General features: G+C 36.1%; 1 protein-coding gene across 1 annotated transcript in view; it reads left to right on the forward strand.

Moving 5' to 3' along the window:
- Nucleotides 1–8,913, forward strand: part of LOC131060668 (ATP-dependent Clp protease proteolytic subunit-related protein 1, chloroplastic) — a 61,545-nt gene extending 52,632 nt beyond the window's left edge. Inside the window, exons 6-9 of the mRNA XM_057993989.2 lie at nucleotides 7,524–7,635; nucleotides 7,903–7,964; nucleotides 8,099–8,281; nucleotides 8,475–8,913. Of these exons, the coding sequence (XP_057849972.2) occupies nucleotides 7,524–7,635; nucleotides 7,903–7,964; nucleotides 8,099–8,281; nucleotides 8,475–8,576 (459 nt within the window). The 3' untranslated portion in view covers nucleotides 8,577–8,913. The remainder of the gene's footprint in view (nucleotides 1–7,523; nucleotides 7,636–7,902; nucleotides 7,965–8,098; nucleotides 8,282–8,474) is intronic.
- The last annotated feature ends 18,759 nt before the right edge of the window (nucleotides 8,914–27,672 follow it).

Genomic DNA, 27,672 nt, shown 5'->3' on the forward strand with positions numbered 1-27,672 from the left:
TATCGATTGCAACGAAGGAAGTCACTCAATGAATGTAGAACGAAGAAGCGTATAAGGTATAGGCGTCACGTGGTGAGGCATTACGCGATGCAAGTCATGAAATCAATAATGCCTTCCGAACACTCAATGAGCACTTGCATTGCATGACATATCTCTTGCGTTGCATTCTACGTAGAATTTTGAAAATCAAGATCAATTCAATCAGTTGGTGAAGACATTCAATGCAAGTGGTTATACTAATGAGCCGCATTTCGTAAGTTCAATGAAGATGACAATTAAGGAATGAGTATATCAATGCAAACATATGTGGTCGCTGCCTTATCATACAAAACTTGATGAGCTTCATTCAATCTAAGGCAAAGTTCTAAGCTGGCAATTAGATATTTGGAAGCCAAAATTTAATTTACTTCACTAATGATCGATGAAGAGGTATTTAATAAAGGTGGTGAACTTTGCAAACTCGAAGAAGATGAAAGGGTTGCATTCAATGATGTAATGTTAATTTCTTTAAGTGGCCTGATTAGCGAAATCAAAGCCTTATATGAAATTATCATTGGATCATATTTAGTGATAGGCACCGAATCGCTTGAGTTCAAAAGTGTCAAGCTTGATGCTTTGACATAATAAATTTAATGGTTGATGCCTTGCATTTAAAATTGACTCTTTCAATATACTATGTGCCACATCGATTCATTTAATGCAATGAGCGCAGCAAGTGTGATGAGGTATTGAATTTGTGAAGTCATTATAAGTGCGGATTTGATCATTCCATTGATCAAATTTAAAGTGACATTGTTCTCAGATCAGCGAGTTGATCAATTACAATATCAAGTTTGGGCGATATTTTATCTTTACACAGTGACTTGTGATTACAGATTGTGGGCGATATTCACCTTGGAGCTGATTTTGTTGCCTTCATAAACTGGCGATTTCACATCAGAGGCAAACAGCGAATTCATCCCTGCAAGCACAGCGAATTGATACTGTCTCCCATCACCACCGATTCAATCAGGTTGATCATCAAGTCAAGGTGGTATTCATCTTGAATGGATTTATGTCATCCTCCCAGGTTGACGATTTGATATCTGCATTGACAGCTATCTGACACTCCAGTCGTTCTTCATTGGGCTGCAACTTCACCTCATTTGCTGATTCGATTATATCAGGTAGCGACTTTGGGTTTGTGCAATTTGGAAGATTGTATGCAGCGATTTCCAACCTGCCTTCACTAGCAAGGTGATGGTGAGATCATTATATGCAGCGAATTTGTCTTCACAAGGGTGATTATGTTTCTCAAATCTCTGATAAACAATTCCACTTGCTGATTTGATTATCATTTGGACAACGACTCATACTTGATTGAGGACAGTGAATTTTGTGAAGACAACTCCCTATTCAAGGGTTCGATCTGATTCGATATCCTCTGTGACCACTATGATCAGCATACATAGTGATTTCATTGAGGTGAATTGAAGAAAGAATCAATTAGACGTTTTGCATCGGTGATTTTTTCATTTTGGAAGGTGCCGATTTCAACAGTGGTAAAGTTAATTCAAATTTTGACAGTGATCTGAGTTTTTACAGTGAATAGTACCAATTGTGATCAGCCACTTAAACAGCAATTTCGACTTTGAATCCATCCATAATCAAATTTGGAAGCAAGGTTATTATGTAGTGAGTTTGTAAAGAGGCAATTTGACCCATTCGTCTGATTTACCAGTCTGATCTGAGACATTGATAAGTCTAAAGTTAAGATCATTCCATTCGTTTTTTGAATCTTATTGTTGGCATATGATGAACCGGTATGATGATTATGATGATAATGTATGTTGTCATTGATGTCAATAAGTACAGGTGAACACGTATGAAGATTGGAAGAAGTTGTTATTGATGTTCAAGTTGGAGAACCGGTATGAAGAGATGTAGTGAACCGGTGTCAGGGTTTCACTAAGTGTGACTACCGGTTGGTAGTCTCAGCTCTAGGGTTTCCGGTTTGGCAATCTAGCTTGTGTGATGCAACCGGTGATATTCTGTGATGAGTTAGCTAAGAAATAAGGATGAGATAGACATGCCACGTCAGTTTTGTGCATGTGAAGGATTTCTTTGAGGATCTTGCATGTGAAGATCGATTGCATTAAATGACTACCTCGGGAATGAACATTCTTCTTAGCGGTATGTCAAGAGAGCGTGATGGGTTACTGATTTCTATGTGCAGTGAAGAATGGACGATGCAGAATGACTTGTGATCTGTTTGAGATTGTTTTATTCTATGCAAAGTGTTTGAACGGTCAGGATTGGACTGCTTGTAATTGTAAACCTAAATGTTTAGGGTTTAGGGTTTATGCTACCGACCTAATTGTTGTCTATAAGGTCGATGAGTTTTGATATTGTAAGTGTTGGCAAATGTTGTGTTTGTATCCGAGTGATGAGATACTTGCCATACCAGTGAGTGAAAACTGCAGAGTGTGATTGCAGAGTAGATGAGTGGAAAACTGCAGAATGTGATTGCAGAGTAGAGGAACTGAAAAGGATCTGCCTTAGCATGTAGTGCTGTTATTAGATCAGAGCTTTATCTATTGTCTTCTAACCATTTCAATAGTAGGAAAATCCCTTGATCGGGCAGCTTTAACAGGCTTATTGTAAAACCTCTAACCAGGTGACTCAAGATCATTGAGCTCTTCAAATCCTCTAGCAAGGTAACCTTTAACAGGGTATATAGCCATCCCTTAACCGGGTGATTTTTAACAGGATCGGTTCCTAACATAACCTTATTGTAAAGTCTTTAACCGGACTAGGCTCCTAACAGAGCGGCCTTCAAAAGAGTTCAAAAACAAGCTTGTGGGTATTCACCCCCATTGTGGTTTTTCCCATTTGGGTTTCCACGTGAAAAATCTGTGTTATGAGTTGTGCATATTTCATGTGATGATTGAGTATTCTTTGTTTAGGTGATTATGCATGTAGAGCTAATAGTTATGGTATTACTGATACAACACATGCATATGTATATTGGTGAAGTAGTTATCAAGTGTTGAATGATATTTGAAGTATTCAGTTTTACTGGTTTAGATGTTTGAAGTCTTACTGTGTTTAACCGGTATTGCCATGGTTAAGTTCAGTGATGAAGACAACCGGTTATCATTGTTTTAACTTGATAAGTTGTTGAGAAGTTTTTGTCTGTACTGATTCACCCCCCCCCTCTCACTACCAGTTAGGGTATTTGTTGTTCATCATTATTTATCACTTATTGCATCAATGATTTGGCTTCAGATTTATTTTATGCAACCTTTTAAAGGCTTAAATTTTAATATGTGGAGGTCATTCTAATCTTTGTAAAGGCATAATTCATAAGCTTGGATGGCCATGTTCAGCTAAGAATCAAATTTACGAGTTTAAGGGTTTCCATTTGGACTCCTAGGGTTATAAGATTTTCATTAGGATTTTCATGCTTAGATAATCAATTACATATTCGCAAGCAAATGCCATTACATGACACTAACTTAGTCAACTCTCGCAGGAGTAGGATGGCGGGATCACAACAAGCACTTATCAAGGAAGGCTCGAAGAACATCATTGTCGAGTCAAAGGTCACATCATATTGGGGCAATGTAGGCGACACCAACCTTGGACGCATTGACATGACGAAATTTTAAACCCCGCTTTACACCACTAGACCTACAAGATGTGCAAGAGCGATGATGGAAAATGGCATCGTCAAGGCAGCCGCCTTCCCTTTAGCAATGCAATGCAACAAACTCATCGTCGAGTGCGCAAGACAATATGATCCTGATAGAAAAGTGATTGCCGCACCAGATGGGAGAGAGATAGCTTATCTCTTTGAGGAAGCAATGCGCGAAGCATTTCATATACCTCAATTCACGAACATGATATACAAAAGCCGTGACAACACGAAGGCCGTTTACGACAATGATCCTGAAAAATGTCTTGGGATACTCAACAAGTATTGGTTATCAAAGAGTAAGGCAAGCTCTCATCAAGAAGGAAGATATTGCATTACATCACGTCACAAGCTCGAACAAGGCGTCCTAGACAATGACACAATTTGTTTAAGGCAGTGACACTATCCATCCTAAGCAAAGAACACACAAAGAGAAGTAGGATCTATGCACTTCAAAGCACAGTGAGGATCAAGTATAGTTAAGATAACGTCTACACCAAAAGCAAAATCAAAGCAAGGATAGGAGTCATCGTCACGTCAGGAGCTTAGACATGTTGAATATCAAGAGATATGCCTTATTCAATTACAACTTGTGATGAGTTACAAAGATCAAACAAGATGAGGTGGCACCCAATCATCATTTATCCAATCACATTTAATCAAGAGAAGCTGTCCAGATTCAATGAACCTAAACTCATCCTATAAAGAAGATAACTACCCCATGGATATGAAGTTTGATGTACCTATCGCTGTCACCTATTGGTCGAATTTTCTAAGGAGGACATGTTTCCCTCAAATGTAAATATATCATTGGTCAAGCATTAAATGCTTTGCAATATGGTTTCTATCTTTCGATCTTGGCCATTGATTGTGAATCAATTTGAGCCACTGAATTGTAATGAGAGCACTATATAAGGCCTCACTTCTTCATTTGTAAAATTAATAGCAAATAGCGAATAGTGGATAGTTAGTAGTTCAAGAACAGTTAGCAACTAGAGTAGAATAGGAAAAGAAGGCAGAAATTGTTGGCAAAGTTGTAATAAACTTCCTTTTCATTGAAGTTATGGTGGAATGTGTTGTTTCTTCTACAATTTCATGGTTTCTTGTTGGATCTTCATTTTAGATATTGATAATTGGATAAATGGAAGAACTTTGTATGATCAATGGTGAAGTTTGTATATCCATACTACTAACACCTTGCCGATGGGAAAGTGCCTTGCATGGTCAACTAGAATCATTCAGCTAAATTTTAACTTCAATTATGGCTTATTCATTGATATGCATCAATTAGATGGTGTCTATGCTTGCGGTGATGATTTGAAAATCCTAAAGCTATCCTTAGAAGATCACACTAGCCTTGTGGAGATGTATGATCAATGGTGAAGTTTGTATATCCATACTACTAACACCTTGCCGATGGTAAAGTGCCTTGCATGGTCAACTAGAATCATTCAGCTAAATTTTAACTTCAATTATGGCTTATTCATTGATATGCATCAATTAGATGGTGTCTATGCTTGCGGTGATGATTTGAAAATCCTAAAGCTATCCTTAGAAGATCACACTAGCCTTGTGGAGATGTTCATTGCATGTTGAAGCAAGACTTAGTTTGAATTTCATCAAAGATTGTCCATTGTTCTCACATTCCTAGAGTTAGAATATCTTTCCTAAACCTTATCCTTTTTTCCTTTTTTTTTCAAATCAAGTTAATCCTATTTTCCAGCATCATTTGAGCATTTAGGCATTCAACATAAGTCCGCCTTTTTATACCAGCAAAATCACATCATACACCATTGAAGCTATCCAACACGTTAAGACCTAACATAAAAAAACCTTGAAGTCATCTCAAGCGATCCTTATGCAAATCTTCAACATTTGAGAGTCTTTAGTCAAGAGAGGATAGAGTATTCAATACTTTATTTTGTGTTCGATTGTGCATCAAAACACCAACAGGGAGCAAACAAACCAAAATTCACCAAATTGTCACTTTGACCATTTGTCTCCCTTCATATCACTATTTAGCACTAACCATTCTTTATTTTTATAGGCATCTCTCCTTTTATGAATCTTGCTATTTTAAAGCAGTTGTAATTGTATTTCAATGTTCTTCATCAATATTTAGGTTTTTTTTTGGCCTATTGGATGTTTTTTTTCTATTGTGTTTTATTCTAATGATAGGTTCGTACTGCTTTGGTCAATATTGAAATGATAATTCGATGTTGTAATTAATTAAGGACAGGAATACTCCTTATATAGAAAATTACAAGACGATCTTTCCATAATGGAAGCGATCGAGAATAGAAACATGAAACACAGAAAGAAAACTTCTTAAAACTAACTAAAGTTAAGAGACAAACAAAAGTTTCTAAATACTAACTAAATGACTAGGATGACCATTATATCAATATTGTTTTAATACCCTCCCTTAATGATTATCCTTCTAACTACACCTACAAAAGACTTTACATAACCTGTAGGTCATTTGGCCATTAATGCATAGAAGGCTGCCCCCTTCTCTTCAGAACACTCTACGATATGAGCTTGCTAAGACCCTCCCTCGTTATGCAGAACCTCCGGATATTACCAAGAATACCACAATCCTTCCAACATGATGTTGGGTAACAAAGCTATCCCTCCCTTTATCCAGAGACAGCCGAGATCAGCTTCTCAAAACCTACGATTTTTGTATGAAAAAATTGTGCAAAAAAAGAACTATCTATGATTTTTTTGGAAAATAATCAAAACATTCGAAAAACAGCAAAACACCCTTGATGATTTTTTGTGGGAAAAATCAGAAAACCCCCTAGCGGAGATAGAACTCATGATTTTTGTGTGAAAAAGTCGTACAAAAAACGAACAGAGAAACCACAATTTTTGTGTGAAAAGATTGTGCAAAAATCGAATAGAAAAACCACGATTTTTGAAGAGAAAATCATGCAAAACCCTTTATGATTTTTTGTGGAGAAAAATTAAAAAACCCATCCACAATTTTTGAGGAGAAAATTGTACAAAACCCTCCATAATTTTTTGTGGAGAAAAATTAAAAAACCCATCCCTGATTTTTGAGGAGAAAATCGTACAAAACCCCTAGTCTGTTCAAAAACTTTACTCATGGCCTCACCAGTAGTAAACAGAAATAGAAACTCCTTGTTTTTTGTGGAAAAATTAAGCAAAACCCTTCCATGATTTTTTGTGGAAAAAAATCAGAAAACCCATGAATTTTTTTACTAAAAAAATTCGCCAAAAAAGAACCTAAGCTTTGATACTATGAAATGATAATTCGATGTTGTAATTAATTAAAGAGAGGATTACTTCTTATATGGAAAATTACAAGAATATCTTTCCCTAACAGAAACAATTGAGAATAGAAACATGAAAGACAGAAAGGAAATTCCTAAAACTATTTTAATTTAAAGACAAAGACATAAACGGAAGTTTCTTAATACTAACTAAATGACTAAGATGACCATTATATCAATATTGCAATATTATTTAAATAGATATTTAAGTAAAACAGAGATCTTCTGAATTCACATCTATAGAGAATGATTTCAGAGAGCACAAATATGCAGACCCCATTACTTGCAGCCTGTCTATCTTGTGAAATCTTGGGCTTGGAAAATAGTCTTTCTGGTCCTGCTCAAAATATCATCTCTGAGTTTCCGACTATTTATTGAAGATTGAAAGACATGCTAACATACTGAATTTCCTTGTATATTGGAAAGTGTATGGTCTCAAATATTTTGTCATAAAATTTCATAGAACTTAGCATTTTATATTTGTATTCTTTCTTTAAGCTCCAAAGAAGTTTATTGCTTCTGAACTAGCTTAAATATGTTATGTGCAGAATCTTAAATGCAAGATTTACACTCTGAATCTTGCGACAGCTATGGGTCAGGCAGGAATGCTATTGTCTTTGGGAACAAAAGGTTTCCGTTATACTCAGCCTGGTGCTGTGGGTATGTATATATTTTGACTTCTATCGTTGTTTGGGTTTGTGGCAATGCTGGGACAAGTCAAAGCGCATACATAGAATTTTTAGTGACATGGATTTAATTCTGCATGAATATAAATTTTCAAACCAAGAATCCAATGTTCTGTACATCAAGTATTTGAGGTTATTTCATCTGTATATCGATTAAGGAATTATACACCTACTGTGAGTTTATGACCATATTTTTATAGAATTTGGTTGACAAAAATGCTGACTAACCTTTTTATTGCAGTACAACTGCATTTGCCAAAAGCGATTCCTGAGGGTGGTCAATCTACTGACATGTGGATAAGGGTAATTGCCCCACTCTAAGAACTTGAAAAGAAATCTGAAAAGCAAATCATAAAATGACATGCTAATTTCTTATATATGATTTATTAAACCGGTTCTTGTTACAGGTTAGGTAATTAAATTGATTTCTTATACAGGCAAAAGAACTGGTAAATGAAACAGACACATTTCTTAAATTTCTCGCACAAGGAACTGGCAAAAGCAAAGAAGAGCTTGCAAATGACCTTGTAAAACGAAAGATTTTTAATGCAGAGGAGGCAATTGAATATGGAATCGTTGATAAGATAATGCAAAGTGAAAAGGTTCTCTTGGACGCAAAGGTAAGCATTATTAATTCATTTCTTCAAGTTTAAGACTATTTCATTTGTATTGCCTTAAATAATCAATGGAACTTTGGTAGTCAGGGTGGTTGTTGGACTTGAATATATTATTATACTGTTTGTCTTGCAATTGATATTTACAGAGGCCTTGATATTGTCTTTTCTTCTTTTGTTCACATTCTGTGATTTGCAGCGCTATGATACAGTTAGTTATGAAGAAAAAATTAAACGGATGAAAGCTCGACAGGAAAAGCGACGGACAGATCGACGGGCAGATCCTGCAATGTCACGTTAATGTAGATGCTAGATGCATTAGTTCTTCCATTTAATGAGTATTTTTGTTCAAAACTTCAAACATTGCTACAGTCCCTAAAATAGTTAGTAGAAAAGATTATTTAATTCTACTCTCAAAATATTTTATTGCTTAGTAACTTGGATGTATCATTTTACTAGTTATCTGATGTACATAAAAGTATTATATATTAGCAAAATCTTTAAGAATTCTTGCATAAGGGGTATGAGAAAATTGTCAAGCTTCTAGCAATAGTTATCCACACAGCAAGCGTTCCTGGTAAATGTAAATTTGCTGTTTTTTAAATTTCTATTTTAATCATCGGTTATCATGAATTTCACTTTGGCAGCCTATCACGAAGTCATGATGATGTCTTGTTTTAAATGTTTTGGTATTCTCAAATTTTGGACTTCACATTGTTATTGTCTTCATTAAATATTTGCATTGCCAGCAAAATTCTCTTCGTTTAACATGCTTTAGCATTCCCAAATATTAGACATCACATGGTTATTTTTTTCATTAAATGTTTGCATTGCAGCAATATTCTCTTTTACACAACATTTGAATATATATGTTGCAAGGATATTTATTCATGTTATTTTCTTTATTATAATACTCTCGGCAGAGAATATGAGTATCATCGTATCAACAACTTATTTCTGGCCACTATTATGTTCTATGTAGTGTTGTAGCATGTGAAAGGAATGTGATGGTGATGCATTTGATAAAATCTCAGTATCTGAGAACGGGATATGAATGAACAATCCAAATTGTGTTTATGATTTCTAACATATTTTTTTTGAAAGATTATGGCTAGTGAAACTAGGATACGTTTCCATATTGACATGATTTCTGTGGATACCCATTGTGATCCCATACCTGACCAAACCTTGTTCTCAACTATTTATTGTTAGGCTCATTAGTCATTCCATTATGCCCCCTACACAAACATTTTAGCCCTTTTAGTCTCCAGCGCAATTTTAAACTCCAATGACTAAGAGAAAGGGCAATGTTTCTAGTGCACGTGCAGTTGTCATTAAATAATTCTGTCGAGTATGAATTTTAGAGAATTGGAGGCTATGTGTACATATTTTAGTCCTTAGGTATTTTGTTTGTTCAATTCAAAATTGTTGAGAGTAGTGTTTGTGGGCTATCTTGCATATGATCATTGGAATTTGATTAGCTGCAGTTTAGCTATTGAGGTGGCCATTTCTGAAAGGCAAAAGAGGCAAGTGAATGAAATGATCTAGGTAGGTACAGACAAAAACAAGCTATGGCTGATATTACTCTCGAGCCAACCACAATGCCACTTCTGCATGGAGGTCAAATTAGACATACAATGAACAGCACACAACAATGGAGGACACCACTGGGAAGTATTGCTGATTTACAGCATTTGCTGATAGTTATGTCTTTACTCACCTATAGTCTCTCTGCATCTCTTACTGAAAGATAAAAATCTCCGTGTAACGTTGTACTAATGATCTTTATGTAATTCTTGCCTTTTCTTGTCCAGCTTTTGATTCAACAAAATGATCATGATACAATTGTCTCGAGTTCATTTCTTGCATGATCTTGATCTTTAGTAGCTTTCTTGGGAGCTTTTCTTTTCTTAAATTAGTGACCAATTCACACAAGACGATGCTTGACACGATCTTTCCATATATCTGCAATCTTTCACTTCATCCTGTTGAAGTTCTTCGCATGGCAACAAGGGAAACACTTCATTCAGAAAATTAGCACTAAGCTTACCCATGATTTGATCATCATTACTTATGATTTCCCTTGTGCTGAAATTTGTTCTAACTAGACAAGTCAGTTTCATTTGGAAATAGAAAACTAGGATGCATATAATAAGCCACTAGCTTTTAGCTTCTTGGTAATCTCACTTCCGGACTGGATTCTTTTTGTAAGATTTAGATATAGCTCGTTTTTGTGCCCAAGCTGTGTATTTGTTATACAAAGATATTCAATATATCTTAGGAGAAGCTCAAAACCCTAGTTTTCATATACCATCTCAACAAGGGTTGAGGTTTGTCTCACCTTAGCATTAGGAGAATTATGGGGCGAGTGGGGCACTCTTCTTTCTAAGTTGGTCAATTGTAGGTATGTTATTATATCTTGTTGAAGAAAATGCAAGTTCACCATTGAGTTTAGAGCAACTGAGAAAGATGTCTTTTATTTTGTTCTAGTTGAACACTAAAGACTAGATCTGCAAGGGATTGAAGATGAGTATTTTTTGTGAGATCTATTATTTGTTTATTTCTAGGGTATTGTGAGGCCACATGGAGAGTCATTGTGTCAAAAAGGTCAAATTGTTGACTTGGTGGTCAACACCTCCTTGGGGACTTGTGACATGGCTTAACTGCCTCCCATAGGCTAGGTTAAATCTGGTGTTTGCATTTAGTGTTGATAGTTCGAGCTTTTGGCGCAACGACAAAAAATTCCAACATTTGGTATCAGAATTTTGGGTCATGGTTTGAGTCTTCCTTTAGTGGGTGCTGAAGGCTCAGTCAGTGTTGAGGGGGGGATAGTTGACTTGGTGGTCAGCACCTCTTTGGGGACTCGTGACATGGCTTAATCGCCTCCCATTTTTGGTTAAATCTGGCGTTTGTATTTGACTGATAGTTCGAGCTTTTGACACAATGGCAAATGATTCCAACACAAATAACCTTATTTTTATATAAAATTTAGCTAATTTGGACAAAGTTGTATTTAGAGTAATTTTTTTCATTGCTAAGTAGTATAAAAACAAAAAAATTGTGTGCAATGAGCACCCTTGTGGTAGTGCTACCAGTAGCAATGCAATGAGTGCCACAACCAATAGTGTGGGTTGCATAGAGCTTAGCATCGATGACTCCAATCACACACTAGAGTAGTGACCCAAATGGAACCATACAACAAAGCAAAAACCCTCTACCCCTTAGCCACCAAGGGGTAACACAAGTTCCATTGTTGCCTCCATGGTGTGCACCATTAACTGGCGCCACTATTCGTGCCCCTCACCCAAGAATACTCTATTGAATATTTAAACCATAATTTTCACCCACAATTTTGTGCCAAAATTTAGCAGTTTTTAAATAAAAATTGGTGGTTTTGGTTATTACACGATAGTTTTCCAAAAACCAAAGCCATTTTTGAAATTAGAGTGGAATTTGACACGTTTCAAAAATTTTTCCATGTTGAACCCCTTATCTTTGAAACTTTTAATTTTGTAGTTTAATTGTAGACACCAAAATCTTGAGCGTACAAATTCTCTCTTTTCTTTGAAAAACAAAATATAGTTTAGACTTTTACGCTCTTCATAGTGATATAATCAATTTTTTAATAAAGAATACCAATTTTCTAAAAAAAAAGTCTTTTATCAGATTTGATAATTAGTCGTCGTTTTTTGAACTTTAGTTTCGTGACTTCTAGATTTGGTCTCAGATCGAGGTGATTTTTGAGGTTCTCATTTTGATCTCAAATTGTAGTTTTAGTATTTGATCCATTTTGGACATTGTAAAACTTTGGAGATAATTATAATATTATAGACATTAATTTATAGAGTGCCAAATCTTATCTATTGGGAGGTTTTTTGATAGAGTGAATTTGAGGGGGTCCTTGAGTGTGTTTTTGTGATTGTGCAAATCTTCTCTGTCTTCTGCTTATACTTTATTTTTTCTTCACAAATGGATCATTTAAGTTTCCATTCCGAACTCCATACATCTATATAAGATGGCATCAAACATGCAGCAACAAATTTCTACATCTTATGTTGAATAAAATATTGATGAATCCAAAGACAATAATGAAAAGATACAATTAATGCTTGGACATAATAAAGCACTTTCTTTGCAATTATATTTTCCTTGTTCCTATGTCCAAATTGAATTTTGTACAATTTCACATGATGCTTAGGAAAACTAAAATCATTGTACGGTAAAAGTAATGAAGTTAGGGGATATCAGATCTACAATGACTTGATGAGCCTTCATCTAAATAATGACTTGATGAACCTTGATCTAAAATGCTTTAACATGTAGGATTGCATTACAAAGGTTAATGATCTTAGAGCGCAATGTTAAACATGCAATAGTGATCAAAATGATATTGAATGAAGTCTACAATACACTATATAAATTTGGTTCTAAATATACAGTGTTTCTTTTTAGCTTTCACACATAGGGTTACTATTGAAATTGTATATACCATGCCTTATCTACATCCTTCTATGAGATGTTGAGCATAACCGAAAAAAGCTTCTTTCTATGGGTCTCTTAAAGCCATCTTACTCTTAGGTTTTGTTAGTTGGTTAGCCTAAGGGACAAAAAAGGTTAGTTCATCTTGATAAGAACCATAAGTCATCCAAGAACAAGCCACACACAAATCAAGCATAGTCTTCATTTGTCTCTAAATAGAACTCCAAATCTTCTTCACCTACAAGGATTTCATAGAGAAGGAAAGGCCAACTTGTGCCTTTTGTAAGAAGATTGAATGTGACAAACATTGGTGTTATGGGAAATAGACCAATGAGTTGAAACATCTTGACAAGAATAATAGATTTGACCTCTATTGCACAACAATTTTCCACTCTTTCAAAATTAGGCAAAGGGAAAGCAATTGCACTTGTTGCTTATGGATATTTTAAAGCAAAGGATTCTCGACTTAGGTGCTTTGCACAATATGGGTTCCAACTAAAAACATTTTTCTTTATTAGAGTCTTGTCTTGTGCTTGATATTATTATTCTTAATGATATTGTAGTTGATGTCATTGAGAAGGGTTCAATTGATGCTGATAATGATACATTTGAGGATGTTTATTGTGTGCTTCATTTGTCATCCTAACTTTTTTTTAGTAAGTTAGATCACAAATCTCAAGAATGATAGGAAATTCAATTTGAATCTTGATTTTATTGTCATCATTAATCTTGAAGATAATGCTCTTGTTAGAGTTGGAAAAGTTGATCATCATTTTTAGTTCTGTTCTTTTTCTCGTTTTGTACCTACAGATTCTACCGCTTTACTCACACATTTAAAATTTGTGAGCAAACTATGACATGAGTAGTTTGGTCATCTCAACTACCACTACCTTTAATAGTTTAGCACACAAAACATGGTCACAGGTCTTACTTAGATCAACTTTATAGGAGTATGTTAGGGTTGTGCCTCAGGCAAGCATCATGACAACTAATTTGACAAATGGAAAGCTTGGAGGGCTTCACATAGGCCATAATGAGTTGGTTCGTTTCCAATCTTGTAATACAAGAAGATCCATTACTTTCTCAAATAATCTATGTTTCTTCCATATATAGATGGGTCTTCTTCCTTAGACATAAAATCTTTTGACAAATTTCACGATTTCAAGGCTCATATAGAAAAATAATATGGAAAGCTTTTCTAGATTTTTCAAAGTGACAACAACAAAGAATATGTGAACCATCATTGCGAACAATTTTGTGCATTTAATTGTCTACACACCTTAGTAAAACAATGTTGTGTAGGAAAACCAAACCCCTAAAATAAATTGTTGTTTGCATGATTCACAATAATTCCATTGCACTTGAATATTGGGTCGAAGTTATCAACTATGTTAATTTGATCTAGTATATGGTTCCCCATAAGGCATTTAAGAGCATCACTCTCTTTAAAGCTTGGTTCAATAGGAAAGATATTGTGCAACATTTATAGAGTTTTTCACTATGGTCTTACATTTCTTCATATCAATGTGGAGCTTTAAGACCTCAAAGTTGGTCTTTATCTTTTTTGGATACCTTGATGGTTCTAAAGGTTATTGGCTCTTGGGTCTTAAGACACATGAGCTCTTCATTGAGCCTAGTATTTATTTTGATGAAACCTTTCCCATATTGTCCTCTCACACCCTTCCTCCATTGTAGCAGTGATACATGACTTTCCTCCATTTTCTACTCTTAGGGTTGATCATGAGGATTTACCTAGTTTATATTCAAAGGCTAAGGAATGATGGTGATAAAGAATTTCATGCATCTTCTACTCTTAGTGTTTTATGAGGCTTCACCTCTCCATTCACCTAGTTTACATTCTAGTTCTCCATCCCCTTCCTCTTCTATGTGTCAATGGGCTTGATTATTCATGAGTTCACAAGTGCTTTTATTGTGGATCCATTCAACACTTAAAGAACTTGATGAAAACATATGGGTATTCCACATTACTACATTGCCACAAGTTTAGATTCACAATCCTTTCATGAAGTATCAAGTATATTTTAGTGGGTAGTGGATCTGTCGAACCAAATTTGTTGTGAATGGACTAGCTTAAAAGTACAAAACACCACTTGTGGCTAAAGGTTTCTTACAAAAACCCATTTGCTTGACTCTTGCTATTGTTGCAACTCATGGTTGGATTGTAGATCACACAAATGTGAAGATTTTATTTCTTCATGCAAATATATAGGAAATTTACTTGGAATAACACGTATTCATTCAAGATTCTTTATTGGTTTGTCAACTAAGTAAGTCTCTCTATGGCTTCAAGTAGGCCTCATGGACCTATCATGTAAAGATAGTGTGTGCAATGAAATGTGATTCAAAAGGAATGAAAATAACAAGCAAAAGCACTCAAAATCACAAAATATAACAACAATCAAGATAAGGCAAGAAGAGAGCTCAAACCCACAAAATATTTATCAAAGACTTGATATGATCCTCAATGCAACGCTTTGTCAAATGACAATGAATTTGATGTGTGCTCAATATTTCAGCAACATAAGAGTCCTCTTGTGCTCAAGATTGCATAAAGTTGATCAAGTTGCATGATGAAAGTGATAGATTGAAATTTGGCAAAGTGTTGGTTGAATGAAGGAATGGGATGCAGGGCATGAGATCAATGGATGGGGATCATTTGGTCCTCATGTCTCATGGGAGGTTGATGAGTGTCAACCTAGGAGTGCATGTGAGGAGAGTTGGTTGGAGGACATGTCCACTTGGAGTGTAGACAAGACTTTTCTATAAAGGTAAAGTTTGTCTTTACTCTCCAAGCACATGACAGAATAGACTTTAGGAATTAAAAATTCCTTGAAGGGGGACAAAGGGGAAGGACCCATGTGGGATACCATCCCAAAAGTAGACAACATTTAACTCCAATTGGTCAACTTGAGTGGCCATTTATGGCATGATTTGGCCATCTCCCTAATCACATGATTAGGAGTGTACATAACATTATAGGAGGATTAGGTGGGGATTAGAGGGTGATTAGGATTAGGCTTAGATACAAGTGGGGAATTTTTGGAGGATTCGACATTTGGAGAGAAAATGAATGGAGAATTAAATTGAATTCAATCCCAATTTGGAAGAAAATAGAAAAGTTGAATTTAATTAAATAAATATGGATATTTAATTACTTAAATAGATGAAGGGTCAAGGGGACATATGCAAATAGGCAAATTGATCAAATTAATAGTTTAGTGATTTGGTTAGAAAATAGAAGAATAAGTCGTCAATTAATTGAATAATTATGAATTTATGGTAGTGACATGGTATGATGGTTAAGTTGTGGTGTTCTTGTTCTTGCCATCAAAGTTGAGACCTCAAGGGTGTGGTACTCGTGAATATTTAAATGGGGATGGGGTCCTCCCTTTGTGAACTCATCGGTTCATAGCTTCGGGTCAAAACCATTTACCCTATTAAAAAAAATCCTTATGAATTATTTAATTAACAAGATATGAGATCAAATGAACAAAAGAAGATAAATTGATCAAATGTTAATTGTCGATTTTAGGTGTCTACATTTTACCCTTTTGAAATGACACTAAAATAACGTTGTTTGAAAGAAAAATAAAATATAAGTGATGGATAGAAAGGAAGATGCCCGAGCATGATGAAATGGGGAGAAAATGATCATTATAAGTGATGACCCCTCGAGAGGACATACGAGAAAAGGGGCCTGGGTGGCCTCTCCATAAAAATAAAACAAATGCAGAAAGGAGAAGAGAGCAGGACGAGAAACGGAAGAGAAAGATTAGAATAGGAATAAGCAACATGAAAAATGGAGGCTAGAGGAAGAAACATGGCAAAAAATTACCCGTGCGAGCTCAACGTTAGACCGAGGTGGGGGACCCATGGGTGAGTACAATGAAATCTCGAACTTGGTCATACTTTGTTTTTTACAAGTTTTTAGAAGAAATTAGGGTGAATTTACCAAATCGCGTATGGCAGATTTGCTGTCATTTTGGCGGATTTGCGAATCCGCTAGAGAATGGCGGAACCATAGTAATTAGCGAGGAGAAAAATACAATGGCAAACTTGCTGTGAAAATGACAGAATCACCTAAAGATGGACGAAATTGACGATTCTGCCATGATAGAAAAACATTGCATAGGCTAGTGGGATTGGAATTATTTTGGTGGATTTGTCACTTGGAAAAAGGAATTGTGGAAGTGCCTATAGAAGGGCAAATTCACTAGTGAAACAATGGATAGTCCACAAAAGTAGAAAAGCGCGAGATTGATGAAACTTTAGTGAATTTTCCAAGCAGATGACAAAATCATTGAGGGAGCGAAACTGGTAGATTCGCCAAGAAAATGACAAGATGGCCTGAAATTGCTGGACAAAGAAAATGATAGATTTGTCAAAGACCAAGGAAAAGAAGAATTTGTTAAGTAGAGAGAGAAAGGGGATATATAGGTTAGGAGAAAGAGACTGATGACCTCATGTGTGACACACAATGATGTGTGGAGGCGTTGTAGACTCGGGAGAGGAGATCAACGGTTCTCAGATTAACAAATTGGTTTGAAGATGACACGTGTATATAGCTAGACCAAATTAGTCTAACATACATAGTATAGATGCCCTACATTCGAGTGCACACGATGTTATTGACAACACTAGCAAAGAGATGGAGGTTAGACACCTTGACCTTCCATCTCCCCATAGGAGAGATCACAATGACCCTAGAGGAAGTCTGGAGGATAATGCACCTCCAAATTAGGGGCCACGGTTGATGGTGTGGGAGAGGACAGTGCCAAACACATTATATATGTTGTTTCAGAGGACGACCTACCCTTATATAGAAGTCAGTTGATTTGGGATAGGGCCTTGGAGATAGCACCAGATCAAGGGATGGAGCTATTTGTCTATGGTTTGTTGAGCAGTTAATTGTGGCTAGACCAAGAAGGCCGACTCTTCTATTTGGGGATAGTGCAGGTGGTGGTCGATACATTGAGGGTGTAGAGATATGCATGGGGAGCCTACGTGCTAGTAGAGTTGTACATAGAGATGCATCTGATCTATTATCAGAGAGGGCAGAGTGTTGATTATGTGATACTAGTATAGGTATGGATGTGGGAGCATATCGTTTTCATGCAACCAGTGGGGGTCTAGATGGATAAGGACAAGGACAAGGACAAGGAGGAGACAATGGTCTCAACTAGTGGGGGATATTGAGGTATGAGGGCCTGGTTGTAGACATGTGGAGATAGATCATGAACAAAGTAGATGAGGGTAACATCACTTGGAGGCCTTACAAAGATATCGATGGGTGAGTAGATGACAAGAAGTATATGTCATACATGATCACACCCATGTACATCATCGATAGATGAGGATTTATCATAAAGAGATACAAACATGGTGATGTGCCACTTTGGCCATGTGACACAGGACATTCAGGGGGGGTGTGGGGGAACCCATTGCTTCACACTATTAGGGTTTTCAGGTAGAGTAGAATAATAAACAATATTAAATATAATGTAGAATAAGAGAGGAAAAATAACAAATCGCAATAATACAAAGATTTAACGTGGTTCACCCAATGTGGGCTACATCCACTAGAGAAACAACCATCCACTTCTTTTCTATTATCCAACAAAGAGAAAATTACAATATGATTTGCAACCATAATACAATGCCCTCATAAAATAGGGTTGCCTTCTAGGAAAAAACAAAATCACACACAATATCCACCATTATATCTATGACCTAATGATAAACAATTAGGATTCACAATGATAAATTATAAATAAAATTATATTTCGCCCACAAGGGGCAACCCCTCACACTCATGTATCAACAATAATTGATCTAGGAGAAAAACATGGTTGAAAAAGTCAACAAAATTTAAGCCCAACAACATGATCAGTCACCACATACAAACAATCTCCCACTTGGAGACTGATCAAGCTCCACACCAAACAATCTCCCACTTGGAGACTGATCCGTGATGAACACCATTGCAAGTGTAGGTCCCACTACATGTGCAAAATTGCCTTGTACATACCATTGCATACATCAAATTGCCAAATACTGAAGGGTATGGAACCATGGACATTTAATCCATATCCTCTTGTGTCTTGGGACACATCTCCTTAGTTAATTTAAAATGACTGGACAAAGGTGTACTAATAGGAGATTTTTTTGTCAAAATCAATACTTTTTTTCTATGTGAAACCTTTTGCCACAAGTTTGGATTTATATCTTTTCTTGCTACATGTTCTTCCTTTAATCTATAAACCAATTTGTTTTGCAATGCTCTTTTACCTTCAGGCAATTCAAGTAACTCCCAACTCTGGTCTTGTATCAAAGAGTCTATCTCCTCTTTCATTCTTTGCTCCCACTTCTTTCTAGTTTCAACTTGCATTGAATAACTTTTTGGTTCACCAGAATTGATCAATAATACATGATATAATGAGGGAGCATATTGTTCAGGTGGTCTATTTACCCTGATAGATCTTCTTGTAGGAGTTTGAGGAACATGTTGTTGTTCAATATTTTTTGGCACTTCAATAGTACTATATTTTTTAGGATTTCATGAAGCACCATGTATTTTGTGTGTTCCTTTTCCCGTTTCTTTTCTTGCAAATAATCTTTATACATGACCTTCTCATTGAATGTGCATTTTCTACTTTGAATGATTTTGTGATTTTCATAATCCCATAAATGATAACCAAAATCATTAGCTCCATATCCAATGAAAGGACACTTCTTAGATTTTGTCTCAATCTCTGTTCTAGTTTTTATGTCAATATGGACAAATGCTTCACAACCAAAAGTTTTTAGAAGTGAGTAGTTCACATATTTACCCATCCATGCCTGCTCTAGAATACCACCAAGGAACTTGAAGTCCTCTATTTATTAAGTAAATAACAATATTTACAACATTTGCCCAAAACTATAATGGCAATCCTGCATGCAATCTCATACTTCTTGCGTGCTCCATAATTGTTCTATTAATCTTTTTAGACACACCATTTTCTTGTGGTGTTCTTGGGACTATCTCCTTGTTAGGCCCAATATGGAAAGCTAATGTACTGAGAGGGGAGGGGTGAATCAGTACTCCAAGACTTTTCTTCAATAATAACTTTACTGTTATGCATAAACCAAATAGTGCAAAAACATAATATAAAGCTAAAACAAATAGATAACAATCATACATGATTCACTCCATAACACATATATTTTGGTTATGCAGAAACTCTTGGTTAGAGAGAAAAACTGCAGTGGGGATGGCACCCACAACTTCACTACTGCAATAATAAAGAGTGCTCGGTTAGAGCTACATGTTTAGCTATTTCTGATCGCTTACCCTGTTAGGAGTAACAAGATCTGTTAGATCTACCTTGCTAAAGGATTTTATAACACTTCATCTAAATGCTGCACCTAGTTAGAGGTTTTACAATTTATAGACTTGATTAGAGTCTTTTACCTTGTTAAAGGTTTCTCTTACAACTTCAAAATATTACAATAAAATTATTACAAATATCTGCAACTTTACATCTGGAATGTTATAGCAGATTCTATGTGCTCAGAATAAGATTACCTTGCTTATAGCATACCTTGGTAACCCATATAGTAACTCGGTAAACCCTTCTGTTTACTCTGTTCTTTGACTGTTCTCTGAAAACCTTCTTGGTGACCTCTATGTTTCTGTAACAGTCTTCTTACACTCATGCACACACCTCTTTAACTCTTAATTCATGCTGTATAAATAGATCTCTTATGACGGTGATCCTTCCATTGCTTCGATCTTACAAACACGATTTATTGAATGAATAACCATGCAAATTATTTCATTGGTTAAATGACCTCAAAATCATACACAATCTTTAAGTGCAATTTCCAATGTGATAATAGTTAGATGTGCCTCGATATTGTAACACATTTTCATATGCATGTCCAGGTTCAATGAATCTGGTAACACGTTTCACTCGGTGTATATCAACTCGGTGTGTCATCTTTGCTGCTCGATAGACATGTAAAGATACTCGGTAGACAGCTCGATGTATACTGCGTTCTATGACTACTTTCTTCTGTAACCGACTAGACTGTGCATACCGACTGAATATCTCGGTAATAGATAACTGACTAGAGTATATAGTATAACTTTGACATAAAACTAATGGCAATCTGATAAGTATTAACAGTCTCCCCTTTTGACATTAGTTGAGATGTTTGACAAAAACTACTTTCAAAGTTATAACTCAAAAATCTATATACTTGCAAAATTTGACTATACTGACAGTATATACAATAGTCAATAATATAATATATCAGATATACTCCCCTTATCGATATACTGTACAAATCTCTGATTTTGCATGCTCGGTGATCTGTTCTGTGTGCTTTGCTTAGTGTTCTGTTTACTGCTCGGTGTACTCCCCCTATATACTATACTCCGAATATGATACCATTCTCTTAATACTGTATCACTCCATATTACTCCCCCAAGACTGTATCATATTACTCCCCCTTTTTGACAAACATCAAAAACTTAATTACCATTCGGGGGTGGTAACTGATCAAAAATGGATTTGTACTTGGTCCAGGCATCGGTGAGAGCGACAAAGAATGCATCCTTTACACTGTCCATTAAATAATTTTGTGCTTGAATATCAACCAATAGTGATATTAAGCCATCTAGAGTGCTTCCCTCTTGAGTAGTAGATAAGTATGTGGCTCGGTTGATCTGTTCTTGGACAGATGAAAGATGAGGAAGGAAAAATGTCTGAAGGGTCATTATGTCCATCCTGATCTTGTGTTCTTCATTTCTTAAGTCCAATTGTTGAGCCATGAGCTGTTGTAACCTTGTATAAAAATTCTGAACTGAATTTGGCTCTGTGGTCAACTTGCTTGAGAGATTGGTGATCTCTTTCTCAATTGCCTCTGTTTTATTCTTAATGTCTTTAATGAATAAAGAAAATGTGCAGAGTTTCTGAAATAAATAAAGAATGTGCTTGAGTTGAGGAGTCAACTCAACAATAAATTTGACAAGTTTAACTTTGCCAATAGCTATAGCTTTTTGTACCTCTTGTATCATTTTTGCAGTGAGCTCTTTGTCTTTCAACTTGCTCAAATACTTCGATGCATCTACTCCAGATGTCTCTATCTTTGTGAGAAGTTCATCCAGTTGAATGTGGATGGCTGCATCAGTTGATACTGTAGCTTCAGGTAGTATATCTATTAGGAGTGCTTTTACCTTCTGAAGTACTTTATTTTTCTTTTGAATGGCCATTTGCTTCTCTTGTTCGGCCTTTGCTTTGCACAGTTCATCGAAATCAATGAGTGCTTGCCCTTTCAATTTTGATATGTCTACATTGGGCAACACTATTGGTTTTGACAAATCAACTTTAAAACTATACTTTTTCATTTTCTTTTCTTTACCTTTCATTGATGGAACTAAGACAAGGGCTTGTGAGGCTTGATGACCCTCGGTAGGTTGCTCGGTAGAGGCAACACTTTTATCGGTTCCTTTAGCCTCTGTAGAGTCCTTCGGTGTCTCGGTACTTGGTGTCTCAGTTGCAATAGTCTCAGTGTTAGAAGGTGCTTGAGATGTCTGTTCTTGAGTAGTACCTTCTCTTGCTGTAGACTTGTGACCTTTAGTGCCTTGATTTGTATCCTGAGGAGTTTCGGTTGAGACAGGTTGCTTGACCGGTGGATAAGGCTAAACTTGTTCCAAGATTGATTCACTAGATATAAGTTTTGCATATGCAGTGCCCTCTATCATTTCCTGTTCTGGTGCCTCTGAATCCATGACATCTTCATCTATTTGAATGGTGTCAGCAGGGTCTTGTTCGGTAGCATTAGGACCTTGCTCGGTGACATCAGGATCGTGCTCGATGACATCAACGATTTCAACTGTAGCTTGCTCATCGACATCTTTGATTTTGAAGATTTCCTGCCACTTTGCTTTTGTCTCATTTTCCACTTCAATATATAGCCCATTCATCAGTTTTAAGGCTCTTTGTTTGACAAGAAACTTTGAATTGTAGGTTGTCAGATGTTCCTTTATTTCAGCTACTGACATGTCAGGAAAGAGATGAACCAGACTTCTCTCTCTAATCTGTTTCTCTGAGTCCATTGCGTACTTCCACCTATTATCAATATGTAGATACAGTTCATTTGGAAGTGACTTAGCTAGTTCCAATAAAGCTAACCGAAACTTTAGAAGTGTGCAGATGACAACTTCTTCAATTTGTCTCTTTTCATCATTGTTCCTGGTTTCATACTTGACATATCTAAATCCTCCAAATCCACCATATTCTTTCAGATTAGCACATAAGTTTTCAACACTATGTATATTTACCTTCTTGCTCTTGACAATCTGGAATTTGCTTGCATCCTCTGATTCAGTATCGCTAGACTCTTTTGCCAAAATGAGTCTCCGAGTAGATTTCTTGTATGTCTTTGTTACCTTGGGAGTAGTAACACTTTTTGTTTTCTTACTCGGTGAGGCTGCAGATGCTCTTGTGTTAGGTCGCTTTACTGGAGGTGGAGTCAGTGAGGCCTTTGATGTGTCCTATTTCTTTCTCTTCAATACTTTTCCCTTAGGAAATTCAGTGCTCAATGTTATAGCTGCCTCTTGGGCTTCAGATTCCTCTTCGGTAATGGCAATGGTACCTTTGACAGGTGTAGAGGAAGAGTCTTCTCCGAATTTCTCTGACAATGCCTTAATCATTTTTGTTGCCTTTCTTGTAGCTTTGGGTACTACAATGTTCATCTTTACCTTTTCCTTTACTTCCTCATAGGTACCATACCTCAGCTCGGTAGCATGTCTTGGCAATGTAAGAAATGCATCAATTTGCTATTTTGTGATGTCAAAATCAATCTCATAACCCATTGGTGACTTGGTTCCACAACATTCACATAATAGTAATCGGTGTCAACTTCAAAACATATATCATTTTTGTATTTCTCTACTAGTTGGGGTGGAATCTTATATCTGTTATGCATTTTCTCTTGAAATTTACTGAAGTAATCATCCATAATATCATTGAAATTGTCTCCTAACTTCTTAATGAAGTCGTTAATCTGATGGGTGATTGGTCGGTGTAATTTCCAAACAACTTTACCGACTGATGGAAAGAATTTTTCAAAATAGAAAAACATGCATACCAGTAATGATCCAAACTTTAGAGTATTAACCGAGTTGTTCTTCTTCGACTTCCTGATGGTGTTTAGATTTTCAAATAGGTTCTTCAACAACACCTCACATAGGTCAATTTTCATTCCCTTTTTCACAATTTTGTATGCTAGGTCTACTGCTGCACAGGGAACACTATTTTCCCTTGCCGATTGGAAGAAACAGTAGCCCATTACTCTAATGGAAAATTTTAGTTCTTCATCAGTGACATTATTCAGTTTCAATCCTCTGCAATCAGATTCTACTCCGGTTAAACTGATCAATTCCTTCTGTGATATCATGTTCTGGGCTCGGGCATGATCATAGATAGGGTAATCGGTAATCAGATGAATGATTTCCTTAGTAATCTTAAATGGTTGCTCTTTTAGCCACATGAAATCATCGTGAACTCTGCTCAGAACAAACTTGACCCACTAGGGTTTGAACACACAGGGATAGGTTAGGGATTCAGTTAATCCTTTGATTTTGATGTGCTCATACTTGTTGTTCAATTTACCATTGGTACACAACTCATCATAGGTGTCTTTGATTTCAACATGACCGAGTTCTTCAACACGACATTTGGTGAAGAATCTCACATCCTCAACTAGTAACACTCTGTCCGAGATGAGTGAAAAGGCGGTTTTGTCATCCGGTTCAGAAGCGACTTTGGGAGTCAAAGAGTATTTTAGTGAGGGATTTTCTACATTCTTGACAACTATGGGATCTTGGATCTTGGGTGCCATTGAAGATTTTAGATAAAAGCTAACAAAAGATCCTTAAGGTTTCAGGATTTCAAACAACCGACGCTTTATGCTTAGCAGATAATGGCAACTAGATAAGATCGGTAAACTAGCTTAACGATGTGTTGAGATTGATGTAAATACCTTGAATTTGCTTTGTAGGAGGTTTGATCACCTTAGATTTGCTTGCTCTGGTTTCTCGAAAACTTAGTAAATGAAAATGACCGCGAAAATGCTTTTAAGTACACAAAATACCTTATCGGGCTCCGTGCGGGTTAGGTCAAAAACATTAAATGCACTCGGTTCCTCTTTAACCTATTTACTCACCTTTTTCATTTTGACCGAGTAACCAAACTTCCTTCATTCACCGACTAGACAGGTTTCCTGTATTCACCGACTTGACAGACTTCCTGTAAAGTGCTTCAAAAGACTTTGATAAAATTTCAAACTTACTAATACATCTTAATTATGCAGATTTTGAATTAAGTACATAAATAGAATAGGAACTGTTAAGATTTTAACCTTTAGAGAATGGAGTCCCTTCATACCTTTATCGATTAATTTGGAATAGGTGCACCTAACTCGACAGGTAAGGTGTTTTCTTCATTTGACATAATTTCCTTCCTTTTCCAAATCATCTTTATTTTTTCTTTTATTTCTTCAGTGTCTTTCTAGGTTGATCTCTGCAATCTCCAGCTAAGTGTCCAACTTTATGACAATGAAAACATGCCATACCAAGATTTCTCCATGATATTCGATTGTTCATTCCAAACCTTATAAAACAGTTGGCACTTATATGTCCATATCTTCCACAACATTCACACCATATCCTTGTATTGTAATCCCATGGTATTGCAGAATACTATCGGTAAGGATCTGTGTGAGTTCGGTAACCTCTAGCATTTTCTCGATGTGCACACCACATATAGTTCTTTTGCTTAAGCCAACACTTCTCGGTACTATGTCCATATTTATTGCACTTTTTACAAAACCCTTTGAATTTTGCCTTCTGATAATTGTTAATAGACTTTGTCCTACATTGATTAGATGTGTGACCATATTTATTGCAATTGTATTAATAACCATTGGACTTAGTGACTTTCGGTTGCTTACCTTTTCTGATTTGGCATATGTTGGTAGTGTGACCTTGATTTTCACAGTAGTTGCAAATAGGCTTCTTTCTTTTGATGTTATTCTTGTTTCTAGCTTGCTTTGATGATTTTCCTCTCTCGGTAGTATGAATTCCTTTCTCGGTAGAGACTTTTGCTTTGTAACCAAGTCCTGCATCTTTGTTGGGTCGTCTTGTATTCAGTTGCTCATCCAACATCTTTGATGCTTCATAACTCTTCTTCAGTGTTTCTTTGGATTTCTTCTCTGTTTCAAGTTCATCGGTTAACTTTGATACTTCAAGTTTCAATGCTTGATTCTCATCATTCTTCAGAATTGCTTCATGATGTGCATAACCTAGTTGATCTGATAGGTTTTGTTGAATTCCAGTTAACCTTGTGATTTCATCATTCTTATCAGATACTAAGACTTCAAGTTGTTGTTTCTCTCTCTGTAGATCTCTTGCTTTATCCTCAGCTGTCCTCAATGCATCAAGATTTTCAGTCATCTGTGTGCTGAAATGTTCACGTTCTCTTTTCATTGCTTTCAGTTGATCAGCCAGTGCTTTGTTCTTTTCTTTCAGTACTCCAATCATTTCTTCAGTTTCTTTAGATATACTGTTCTGAGATGATGTCTCAATTTGTTCCACTAACTCTTGAGAGTCTTGCAAATCATCAGATAATCTTCTTCTCACTTTCAGAGATTTTTGCATTTGCCTTTGCATTTCTGCAATCACTGGATTAGCATGATCCAACTCTTCTTGCAGATACACAATCCTCCGAGATTGTTTATAGCCTTCCATTGATAAGATCTTTCTCTTTAGGTAGTTAAACCCTTTTCCAAGATTCAAGCTCTGATACCAATTGTTAGGCCCAATATGGAAAGCTAATGTACTGAGAGGGGAGGGGTGAATCAGTACTCCAAAACTTTTCTTCAATAATAACTTTACTATTATGCATAAACCAAATAGTGCAAAAACATAATATAAAGCTAAAACAAATAGATAACAATCATACACGATTCACTCCATAACACATATATTTTGGTTACGTAGAAACTCTTGGTTAGAGAGAAAAACATCGGTTGGGATAGCACCCACAACTTCACTACTGCAATAATAAAGAGTGCTCAGTTAGAGCTATATGTTTAGCTATTTTTGATAGCTTACCCTGTTAGGAGTAACAAGATCTGTTAGATCTACCTTGCTAAAGGATTTTACAACACTTCATCTAAATGTTGCACCTGGTTAGAGGCTTTACAATTTATAGACTTGATTAGAGTCTTTTACCCTGTTAAAGGTTTCTCTTACAACTTCAAAATATTACAATAAAATTATTACAAATATCTGCAACTTTACATCTGGAATGTTATAGCAGATTCTATGTGCTCAGAATAAGATTACCTTGCTTATAGCATACCTTAGTAACCCATATAGTAACTCGGTAAACCCTTTTGTTTACTCTGTTCTTTGACTGTTCTCTGAAAACCTTCTCGGTGACCTCTATGTTTCTGTAACAGTCTTCTTACACTCATGCACACACCTCTTTAACTCTTAATTCATGCTGTATAAATAGATCTCTTATGACGGTGATCCTTCCATTGCTTCGATCTTACAAACACAATTTATTGAATGAATAACCATGCAAATTATTTCATTGGTTAAATGACCTCAAAATCATACACAATCTTTAAGTGCAATTTCCAATGTGATAATAGTTAGATGTGCCTCGATATTGTAACACATTTTCATATGCATGTCCAGGTTCAATGAATCTGGTAACACGTTTCACTCGGTGTATATCAACTCAGTGTGTCATCTTTGCTGCTCGATAGACATGTAAAGATACTCGGTAGACAGCTCAGTGTATACTGTGTTCTGTGACTACTTTCTTCTTTAACCG

This window comes from Cryptomeria japonica, chromosome 10 (assembly GCF_030272615.1).
Source record: "Cryptomeria japonica chromosome 10, Sugi_1.0, whole genome shotgun sequence".
Taxonomy (NCBI): Eukaryota; Viridiplantae; Streptophyta; class Pinopsida; order Cupressales; family Cupressaceae; genus Cryptomeria; species Cryptomeria japonica.